The sequence below is a fragment of the Micropterus salmoides genome, unplaced genomic scaffold, assembly GCF_014851395.1.
Source record: "Micropterus salmoides isolate LMB-PRFRI ecotype aquatic unplaced genomic scaffold, ASM1485139v1 Ms_hic_scaffold_724, whole genome shotgun sequence".
Lineage (NCBI taxonomy): Eukaryota > Metazoa > Chordata > Actinopteri > Centrarchiformes > Centrarchidae > Micropterus > Micropterus salmoides.
Window position 1 is genome coordinate 1 of NW_024044487.1, and position 11,985 is coordinate 11,985.

Below are 11,985 nucleotides of genomic sequence, written 5' to 3' on the forward strand. Positions count from 1 at the left end.
AGGTTTGACTTGAAAATTTAGTCCAAGTTTTATTGATCTATAATTATTAAAAATCTACTATTTCAATGTGCACTTTAAGTGTGTATCCAGTCCAGGACAGTGTGGATGAAACTGCTAATCCAGTCAGTTAAGTGTAATACACAGTATGAGGGGCATTCTGACAGTGTTCATTTCCATTTCTCTTTGAAAGTACTTTATGTGGTGTTGACTGAAATAAAATGAATGATAAATATTTTATTTATTTATTTATTTTTTTTACTAATTTAACTGTGTAAAGTTATCTTGTATTAGCTGAGTAATGTCATTAGGATTTCACGGGCTAAAAGGCACAGCTTCAGCAAAAAGTCCACCAGCTGATATTTCTGGCGTCACGCTGAGCAGAGAAGCGTGATTAGATTCCTTGATTTTAATTGCTAGTGATTTAAGCGTCTTTATGGTCTGACTAAACAGATGGCCAGCCACATTTGGCGTCAGATTTTGTTCAATCGACTTAAGACAGTGCCAACAGGGGATGTTGGACGTCTTTCTGGCTTTACTTACCGACTGGTGAGTCGCGTTGCTCCGCGGCGCCACTTTGCTCGGAGCCGTCAGTGTTGCTGCTCCGCAAGGCTGGTCTCTGTCGTGACTGTTGGATCTGAAAAGAAGTTACGAACCACTTATGAGATTGCCGAAAATGTGACAAAATAATAATAAAAAAAAAACTATTACTCTGATGTGGGATGCAGAACGGTTTGTTTGCAAGCTGTGTGAGTAATTGTAACGCTTCCTCACCTGACTTTGCAACGTCCTGATGCGCACATTCTGCTTGTCAAGCTTCTCCTGCTGGAGTCTGATCCTCTCCACCAGATGATCAATGCGCCTGTTCTGAGCCTCTAGCATCAGCTGACAGAAAAATAACAAGATACCACATTTTTAGCAATGTATCAACTTTTATTCCCGTCTGTGCGTACAAATGTGCCCATGGCGCTTTTTAACTTTAAAAGACATCGCCAAATACACACCACAGTCTACATAACACACAGGCCACCTGCAGGATTTCATTGAAAAGCCTGAGACAAAAAGATCCCAAGACACATGTCCACCCCTTTATGACAGGCATATGCTTTCCAACCGACAGTGGTGCGGTTATGTAACTCCCTCATAGCGCGGGATTTTCCACCACACTATAAAGCCTTCAGGCTGACAAACTGCATTGTTAACGTAGACCAGCAAAGAAAGCACAACTGTCACACGCGCCCCTTCCACCACTCTCCAGGTTGTAAAATGTCACAGCTGTGAAAATTATTAACACATTCTTGTAGCTGATGCGTACAGACTATACTTTTAGTGTTTCCCTGCACGTACTTCACGTCCCTTCTTGTGCTGGCTTGTTCACCCCCCCCCAAAATACACTACGCCCACCACCCCAATGCTTGTCCTCTGTGCATTTGGATTTAGTGCCTTTCAGCTCATGGAAAAAGCACACTGTTGCGTACACCCACTTTAACCATCTACCATCTAGAGTCTTTAACCATCTTACTGCAGTACATAAAAACACTTTGCACTTCTCTGTGGGGGCTTTATTGTATAATATCTTGACGTAATGAACATAGGAATAATATTTTGAATACACTGGAAAGCCTCTTTTTGACAACCCCACCATCCCTCTGATAACACGATTCTGCCTTCCCCAAGAAATGATCATAATCAAAAACCAAAGTCAGAAGCGCTTGTATCCTTACCTGGATGTTGCGAGCATCACTGTTGTTCTTGGCACCGGTGTTCGTGTCAGCCAGCATCGTCTCTCCCTGCAGCATGCTGTCCACCCTCTCTTCCAGCCGGCTCATCCTCTCGCTCATCGTCCTCCTCTCCTGCTGCATCTCCTCCGCCTTCTCCCTCAGCCCCGCTGTGACATTCAGCAGCTGCCCCTCTCTGTCCTCCAGTCCATGGGCACGAGCTTTCAGGGCCTCCCCCTCTACTCTCAGTTTCTGGCTTTCCTTCCCCAGCTCGGCCACGGTGCGATTGAAGACCTTCAGCTTGCTGGAAATGTCCCTCATCTGGACTTTGGTTTTGTCTACGTGCTCCTTCAGGCCCTGGCCCAGCTGCAGTAGCCCATGGGCAATGACATTTACATCATCCCACGCTGCATACTGTACACGCTTCTCCTTGGCAGCACTGCCGGAGGGTGAGCCCCCTTTCCTCTCGAAAGGGAAACCTGTGGCCATGAGCACCACCAGGCAGAGAGTCAGAGTTGCCAGTGTTGTCTTCATTGCTGTCGTTGTCCTAAGCTGTTGAAATGTTGCTGTAAATTTAGTTTTTTCCTGATACAGAAGGGTGCAGTGTCCTGTCCTGTCTGCTTGAGTCAGCATTAAGAGCTCAAGCTTCAGGCTCGACAGTTTGAGCACTACTGTTATATAGCTTCCCAGCCCTCAAGTCAAGCTATGAGCTGCCTGCCATTGGCCAGCCGAGGAGAGGGAGGGGTGCAGTCACTCTCAGGTTTCTGTCCCTCCTTCACCTCTCTATTAAATATTCATGTCAGAGGCGGAGGAGGGACATGATATAACAAAAAGATTGTCTTTCATCTCCGCACTGTGGGAGACGGGGTCTACATTATCTTCTGCCAGGAAAGTAAACGGTGATATCCGCAGCAGTGAAACAAACGTCTTCATTTATTGTGAAGTGTTGCTGAAACGGCCGAATTCCCGGATTCAAGGATTGCGTGACTTTTGCGGTAGCCAAACCTGCACAAATAAGGCAAAAACAAACCCTTAAAGGAATCCGTAAGGAGTTGGCAACTCATTTGCATGTAGGCCTAGGCCTATTTAAATTATAGGCTACATTGTCCCTTTCTATGCAAATGAGCCTCATTGCAAAAACGTGAAAGCCACGAACACCAGCGTTAATAGCCACACGCAGTTAGAGTGAGCTTATTACCGTCTTCGGAGAGTTGGTGTTAACTGAAGCTCATTTTAAAAGGGTGTCACAACCAAACTTTTAAGTGACAATGGCAGCGGTGATTGTAGCCAGGCGAAGCATCAGCGCACAGGTGGCACAGACAGTAGGCTACAATACCTGATAATAACCACGATGGAATGAAGCTGGGAAACAAGATAAAACCAGAGTGGAGAAAACTGCTCTCCGTGCGCTCAGACGCATGAGCGGGAAGGCACAATTAAAGCATCTCAAATAACAATCACTCTGACAAAACACTCCGTGAGTCATAGAAAAGCGAGCAAAATCCCGCAGGTTGAAATGAATGAAAGAGCAGGGGGAGTAAATGGACAATTAGAATAATTACAATTAGATTATATAATAATAATAATAATTATGATTAGAATAAGTTCTCTTTCAAATCAAACATTTTGACATTTGAGTGGATTTTTTTTTTTTTAGAACATTAAAGATTTCTGACTCACATGTTGCATGGCCATGTCGTGTGATCGTCTATTTCAATAGCTTACTATTTTAAGAAGAAATATTATTGGAACCACTAGCTACAGATTAACATTTAACATACATTTATGGGCTAATATTATTAGCGCAACATTTTTTGTGAATCGGACCGTGAGACGGAATTCTTAATGAATTCACCCATAAGTGCAGTAGCCTATTCTGAACAAGTGAGCTAATGCAGTTACCAGCACAGGGACACCCTGAAATTGCTTGGCAAGGTTAACAGAACTGTCTATTAGGCTACTACGCTCATAACATAGAGTTAATTCAGTATTCATAGCTCAAAACATGTCACAGTAGATCTGCAGAAATATCACAACCTTGTTTAACAGGCCATTTTTTAATGTCAGGAAACAGCATTTACAGTAAACCGGTTTGATTTGACTGAAGTGTAAAAAAATGCACTAAGCTGGATAATTAAAGTGAAAGTGGAAAATGCCACAATGTGCTGCACTGTAACTGGACCGCACACGCTGACCTTTATAAAGCGGATTCATCGCCATTTGAGGGGAGAATTGGAGCCTCCTCTTTCTGTCATTAATTCACACAGTCATGAAGGGAAGATCTCTATGCAACCCGTGTGTTGTAACGTCACTTTATTGATGATATCTTGTCATTCAGTATAGGCCTATGGATCTTGCTATTTCTGTATTTTTTCTGTCCTATATGTATAGCTATATATAGGCTACTGTCTTTGCCTATTAAGGATCACGTGCTGTTCTTACTGAAAGTAATTTGACGAACAAGGCAGAGAAGTATTAAAAATTTGTAATGTGTAAATTACTTTTGTGTTATTCAAATCTGTGTGAATTCAGACAAAATAATTAACAAGAATTGATCTGCTCAACATGTTATTCTGGCTTCCTGTCATGGGAGGATCTCCTTGACCCTTTATTTTTCTTTAAATTGAATTAGCCCGATTATCAGCTCTAACCCTGATACAGATAGATGAGATCATAAAGTAAAAAAACATTTCTAATAGATGTTATAGAAACAGTATAAGGATGATTTCTCAATCATTTTTCTGGGGATAACTTGAGGAATGAATGAAGTCAGTGACACCGTCGAGCACGTCAGGGGAGGTGTTAAAACGAGGTGCTCCTCAGCAAAGATCTGCTGGAGGCCGCGAAGACTGTGAGAATTAGGGGAAAGTTCACAGCACAGAGAATGCCAACATTACGTGCAGTAGTTTTTTTTTCTTTAACAGCCTCTGCATGGGAGCGTGCAGGCCACAGGCTACGTGATCAGTGGCCAGACCACAAAGAAGGAGCTGGTTTAACCCTCTCCTGTCTGCAGCCCGGACTAAGTAGGTGAAAGGTAACTGGGAGACTGCTGACGTTGCTGAGAGGGGGAATGTAACAATCATGCATTATTTTCTACAAATCCTTGGCAGAGAGAGGGTTTCCACCAGGAGGTCCAAAGACTGCTGTGTTCCAGTGAAAAATGGGTGTTACTAATTCAGTTTGAGTAATCTTTTCCTTCAGGAACACTGAGGTCAGTGCAGACAGATTTCCTTTTGTTTGTACAAACCTAAAGACCTGTGTGTTAGCTGCAGTGGCGATTCATCTCCTATCAGTTCCAGTGCAGCAGGCCTATCATTGAATGGAAACATGTTTTTAATTTGCTGAAATATTTTTCACAGGTGAAGGAAAGGTGAAGTGGTTGAAAGGAATCTGTCTACTGCAGGGCAGGAACATGACACCCACTTAACCTAACAAATGCAGTATTAGTTGAACTTGACAGTCTGGTAGGCTACATGATTGTCATGATTGTACATGTAGGCTAAATAATGCACATCCCCTGTTTCATTCTTCTGGGGCATTACACAACCTGGCAGCTATGTGAGCAGGGTGTGCAGTAAAGGGTGTGAAAGAAGCCATCATGTGTGGCTTTTTTGCGGTAATGTCTGTGTCACATCAGGCAAACAGATGACTCATTTATCTGACTCTGACGTTCAGATTTAGAGAAATATGTCTGAATGTGAAGGCTCAGATGAATTACAGCCGTGTGTCAGTCAGGAGGAGCTGGTTGTTTAAGAGCTTGATGAAACATATGTGTGTGGGTATGTTCTGGAAAACTGTGAATTTGCGGTGCGAGATTGCAGTTGGCTTGAGTCAAACTGTCTCATACTTGAAGGATGACATGCTTGTTTCCATCATGGTCTTAAAGACACTATTGAATAATAGTTAACATGTTATTCTCCTTGTGGTTTCATCAGTGGTGGGAAAAGCGTTTTAGATATTTTAGTAAAAACATTAACACCACAGTGTAAAAATACTCCATTACAAGTAAATGCAAGTGCATAGAAAATGTCACTTAAGTACAAAAAGCGTTAAAAAAAGGCTATAGGTATTTTAATACTTGACCAAGGTGGAGAAAAGTTTAATTAGGCTATTAGTTGCATTGTGGATTCAAATTTAACATGTAATCTTACAAAATATGTTACACTGTTACAGATTAAGATAACTGACACTATATATATATATATATATATATATATATATATATATATATATATATATATATATATAATAGGCTAACTGCATGGTGTCAAAAATTGTAGTGGAGTAAAAATAAAATATTTTCTTTCAGAATGTGGTAGAGGTTAAGTATGAAACAGCTCCAAATGGAAATACTCCAGTAGTGCCTCAAAACAGTCCTTAAGTACACTATTTGAGTAGTTAGTTACTTTCTACCACTGGATTTTACCCAGACTGGAATAAAGAAAAAGATCATTACTGGATCCATTGACACAGCTTATTCAACTTCCAAAAATGTCTGCTCGCATCTCTACGCTGCATGGTGACCTTTTACCCAGATTCCAAAACACAGAACATCTGTAAATCCCAGTGCAGCCCCCAGATTTAGTCATATACAATGGGTTGGAAAAAGGGATGAAGGGAAAAAAACAGGTGCTGGAGCCTGTTAGAGCCGCAGACCACTGGTTCCCATGGATAGACACTGATCTTTTCCATTTGGGACTATTTTATGAGATTTTTGGGGTTTCACATTCCCTGATTTTTTTCCAAGTATATTGCCAGAAATACATGTCTGAATGTAGTCCAATGAAGTAAATAATATCAAATAAAGATTTTGACCAATTTTGAGAACAAAACAGAAGGAAAATAAATACATTTTCAGCTTTCTTCAGACCTATGAGATCTCAGCACATTACATACCGTACATACGGTATGTAATATGCTGAGACTTATTTATGCTGAGACTCTATTTTTAATATGCTGACACTTATTTATCTCAACTCATCCATCATCAGATAGGGCACCCAAATAAACTCACATAAACTTGGATTGTGTCACCTCACCTCTCTCACGAATCAGCTAGAGGAAGCAAATTTCACGATCCCTTTGTTCCTCATTTCTGATGTCATGAGATATTTATGAGTCAAAGACGAGGAATGAGCTTTTTGGCTGACTTCATTCTCACGGAGGTTCAGGGTGCTGAATGGAGCTCATGACTATCTTGTGATTGACTTTTAATAGCCTTAGTCAGTCAGGATGGCATGGAGAGGGACATCTAGAAGAGCTGCAGGGAAGGACCTGTTCTAAGAAGATGGATGCTGCTGTCAAAGGCCTGTCATAAACATAAATGATGAAGAAATAGTCGATAAAAATGATATCTGGTACGAGATTTATGTGTTTTGGTAGGGGTGTGGGCAGGAATGTACAATATGTTAGATTTAAGTTTGATGGGTTTTTTACAGCCTGATTTATAGGCGTAGAACTTTTGACTTTCAAAGCAGGAGAAGCACAGCATAACTGATAACATTAATAATGGCTCTGTTCCATTAAATGTTCCAGTAAGCCATGTCTGTGAGTCAACATGCATGCTACCAGGACCCTGAAAGTGTACACCTAAATGGAATGCAGCCACAATAAATTATTAGTTACACCTGTGCCTCTCTGTAAAATATGATTAATCAGTCTCACTTAGAAAGTGATGGGTTTAGGGATATTGCTGCATGAGGTTTTTTTTCCAGTTAAAGGGATTCTCATGTTATTTAGAAACAAATGACCTCATAAACTATGATTCAACTACACACCTTTTTACAGACATGGTTATAATTGAGAGATATAATAAGCCTGCAATATCTATTCTAATTTCAAAAATCAATCAAATCAGGGAGTACAGACAAACCAGCCAGACATACTCATGTCCTGACAGGCAAGGTACAAATGTGCAGAGAAAAACATTTGCCTTAAATCAGAGATGCAGACAGCCAGGTAAAACACACTACTGCCTCCCAGTGGTACAAAGCAAGAGCAGATTGTTTATGTTTGTTCAACCTGGACCCCATTTATCCAGCGGGATCCAGTTGTTGACTGTTTTATATTGTAATATTGTTGCCCCAGGAACTGCATACTGAATGTGATATGGCACTGAACCAAATAAAAACCTGCAGTTTTTCTTTTAGCCTCCAGCAGTCCTGAGAGACTAGGCGTGATTCATTTCACCCCTGGTTTGGTTCAACACAAACAAGCCCTGGCAGGGACAGCAGGCTGAGAGGATATAAGAGATTTCCTGTGAGGACTCTGACATGCTGTGCTTGGACAACGATGGTCCCCATTTGGCATCCACATATATCAAGAGACTCCTTCAGTTCCCACAAATATTTGACTTGCCTTTTTATATTGCCAAAAGTTTAAAAATCTGCATATGGTCAACTATTGTAATGCACATATAGGCCTACACATGTCATTCACGCATGTATCTTCTTTGTCACTGTCAAATTTATTTATATAGCACATGTAAAACAACCACAGTTGACCAAAGTGCTGAACAGGGTAAAATACTTGTATCCTTTTACATTCCTTATATCTCATGCTCAGCTTACACATGCACTGATGTGTTACATGATACAAATGAATGCCTCTCATGATTGCCATGAGACACTTTACTTCTCAGACTGGTCAAAGGGAACAAGCTTCCACTGATGGATGACCCTTATACATCTTACCTTCCTCAGATGCTTTATGCTTTTCCCTCAGTACTTTCACTGCTCATCGACTAAATGAGTGTCCCAGCTGGCAGGAAGCAGAAAAGTACAGAATGTACATACATCCCAATTTGGAAAATGTTAATACATATAGACTGGGGTTGACCTCAGCAGCTGTATATGTTGTGAGTTCTTCATGAAAATCTACAGTGACTTCCAGTATTTTGGATTAGGCTTGTCCCTGCACACTGAGCAAACAAATGCTGCCCATGTACGTTTTCAAACAGTATTAGAATTTAACCTCAGGCTAAATGCAGTAACTACATTTAGGAAAGACAACACTGAAGAATATATTCCTTTGAGTGAGTGCTCAGACATTTAATATCAGGGCGGTTAGGTGCCAGATTGCATAGAATTTGAGTAATTTGTTCCTTCATCTTCATTATTATTTATTATTTACTTCCTGGAAATCCAGAGTTAGACAACAGCTGTAAAAAAAAAAAAAAGTACCAACTTGATATGCTGAGTCTGTTTCTTATGCAAGACACCATGATGACAGAATGCACTGTACTGAACTGATGTTTAAAGTACTAGTTCCACATTTTTGTTTTGTTTGTTAGATGAGAAGATTGATACTGTCACAGATGAAATGCAGAACCCAAAAGCATGCATATGGGCAGGTAGGAGAAAAAGTCTTTTAATTTAGAAGGGCCACAAGAAAGGGGAGCTTGTGGTTGGCTGATGTTTGGGCTGGGTGAAGGAAGGGTGGGGGGTGAAGGTTTGCAGAAGGCACATAAACATACCACGTGTTGCACAGCGATCCTGCACAGACTCGATGTCAGCACAGGGTTCTTACAGTGGTGAAGTGATGACTTGATAGCAGACAGATTGCTTGATTGGAAATGAAGGGCAGGTGTGCAGTGAAAGGGAGCGCAAGGGGTAAGGGAACAAGCAACAGATAGACAAAACTAAAACCCACTAAGCACACCTCTCACCCACTAGGGGTAGAAAATAACAAAAAGGACTCTTTTCCAGAAGTTATGCTAAGCTAAAAAAACAGTCCATAGGCTGTATGTTCATTGCACATAGCACAGATGCAAAAGTGGTGTCAATCTTCTCATCATTGGCAAGAATGTGAATAAGTTATTTCTCAAAATATTCCTTTAACTGTGTATTAATAACAGTAAATATACTAAAATACTGAATTATTGGTGGCATAAAAATATCAAAAGCATGTGTTTATGTAGATAATGAGGAACCCTGCTGTAAAATAATGTTGGCTCAGAAGAAAATCCCTCTCTGGAGGCGAAAACAAGTTACCAAGGTCAAGGATAAATTCCAATGCTAAATGCAGTTGCTGTAAATAACTCAAACACATATTTACGTTGTCTGGGGATTCTGCTCAAATGGGGCAGCTGTCAGCGCTAAACGAGCTCTGCAGAACCAATCCTTTACATTTCATGGACCCCAAACCTCAGATGTACAGACAGGATGCACTTCCCCCAAGATTGTCCCTAAAACTAGCCCCTTGGTGGTGTGTACCGTGGTTATCAAGCCTGATTCCCATGAACTAATTGGCCTTCTTTGAAGCATTCAATCACGCATACTGTGTTTACCACAGAGTAAGGAGCACTCAAGGGCACTGGGGGTAGGTTACTGATCACAATGATACTAATTCATTGCACCATTCATTTTAATTAACAGGAGTGGAAGTGGAAACAGGTCAGTTGGAGGAGACACTCAAACTGAAGAGGGATCTAACTGTGAATGGGGCCTGTTGTGGGAAAAATGTGGGTAACTGGCAGACAGCCTCTTACTGTCAAGTGCTATGCAGCTGGTGGTTCTGAGAAGGAAAAGGAAAGAAAGCTTGAATTACAATGTGTTCTTCAAGACAGAAGGGGTTCTGACCTGTAAATGTAACACAGCAGCTGTGCACTCTTTAGCACTGACATTTCTGCAGATTACTTCTACAGTTTGGGAAATTCTGTGAAGCTATCATGTATGTATGGTACAATAAAGCTGAATTGAATTGATAGAAGCTACAACCAGCAGCCTTAGCTTTACTTAGTGGACAGACTGGAAAAAGGGGCAAACAACTATGCTGGTTCTGCCCAAAGGTAACAAAATTTGCCTACCAGCACCTCTGAAGCTCACTTATTAACACATTATATCTCGTTTGTTGTGTACAAAAACCAAGGTTTTTCTGTTGCCTGCCAACCTCACGGTGGCAACCAACCGTTGTAAAACCTATAAAAGCACATGTTGAAGCTGTTGGGCTTCGGTTTTTGTCCGGATTGAGCAAATAAGATATAACACTTTCAGATTAGTTCTATTTCCCCATGTTTCTAGTTTTTGTTCTAAGCTAAACCACCTGGACTTGATATTCATCCCACATTATTTACCATGAAAACATCAGAGGGGTATCCATCTTCTCATTTAACTCTCTGCAACACAGCAAATAAGTGTATTCCCCAAAATGTCAAACTTTTAATGTTACCTTTAGTGAATGATGTTGTAGTGTGTTGAGACATGAGACTCAAACCAGAGAGGTAGAAACTAGAGTTTTACAGGGAGTTTTTTTTAACCAAAACATTCAATAGAAAAACCTATGCACTCCAAGAATAATTGGACGTCACATTGAGTTAATGACCTCTGACCATCTGTTCTCTGTTCTGTCTCTGACTGCCCTGATCCACATTAATCTAAAATCCTGAATCTAATTAAAATTGAGTGGCCTCACAAAGCGAAAGAAAACCAGTCTTGTGTGCAGTTATTTAGTATGTGTAGCTATTTTAGTTTAACAAAAATTACCTGTTGTGGTATATTGTGTTATCTTATTTTACTCCAGATAATTAATTTGTGATGATTAATTCTTTGTGCCTGGGGTGGAAAATGCAAAATTTCAGACTACAGGCGTGCTGGTAACACCCTCTTTTCCAAGCAGTCATTTAAAAAATCATTTCCCATTTGTCCCTCTAACTCACCGGCATAAATGACAGGTGAAATTAAACTTTCCATGGAAAGATTTGGTAAATGTTTTTGTCCAATCTGTGGATCTCAAAATCCACAAGCACCTCCAAAGCTCACTAATTGACGCATTATATCTTGTTTTTTTCAGTATGTATAAAAACCAAAGCGTAAAAGTGGCAGGCAAGGTAATTGTCCCTAATTCCAGTCTTGTGCTCAGCTAAGTGGCTGCTGGCTGTAGTTTATATTTTTACAACTGACAGATATGACAGTGGTATTGATCTTCCCAACTCACTCACATTAATAAAGCATATAGGTATATTTCCCAAAATGTCAAACTATTCCTTTAGGACCATGTTGAGGGTGGGGGATGATCTCACTGTTAAGAGGCTTTCTTACTCTGTAGTGGTGGGTAACAAATGTAAACTGCAAGCAAGTGAGTTTTTTTTTCTCTCAGGTGACATTGAACCTGAAGCTACCTTGAAATCACAGGTCTCAAGGCAGCCATCAAAAAAGTCGGATCACATCAGATTTGCCCTCAGGAACAATGCCTGACTTTGTTATTGCGGTTGGTTCACTGTGCCAGTTTATTTGTCACACAAAGGCCACAGCGCTTTACAATGTTTACTTAA

At 40.7% G+C, this 11,985-nt stretch overlaps 1 protein-coding gene and 1 long non-coding RNA gene across 2 annotated transcripts; one reads left to right on the forward strand and one right to left on the reverse strand.

The window, feature by feature from the left end:
• Positions 1-540: 540 nt before the first annotated feature.
• On the reverse strand, positions 541-2,385 carry LOC119892843 (angiopoietin-related protein 4-like; the record flags this gene model as incomplete). Its single annotated transcript, XM_038704854.1, is given in 3 exon segments — positions 541-634; positions 772-882; positions 1,722-2,385. Coding segments are annotated over 3 exon segments (832 nt in total), but the record flags the coding sequence as incomplete, so codon positions are not given.
• A 4,510-nt stretch (positions 2,386-6,895) lies between these two features.
• On the forward strand, positions 6,896-10,421 carry LOC119892840. Its single transcript, XR_005442650.1, has 2 exons — positions 6,896-7,072; positions 7,865-10,421. It is a non-coding gene; the product is annotated as an uncharacterized LOC119892840 (long non-coding RNA).
• Positions 10,422-11,985: the final 1,564 nt, after the last annotated feature.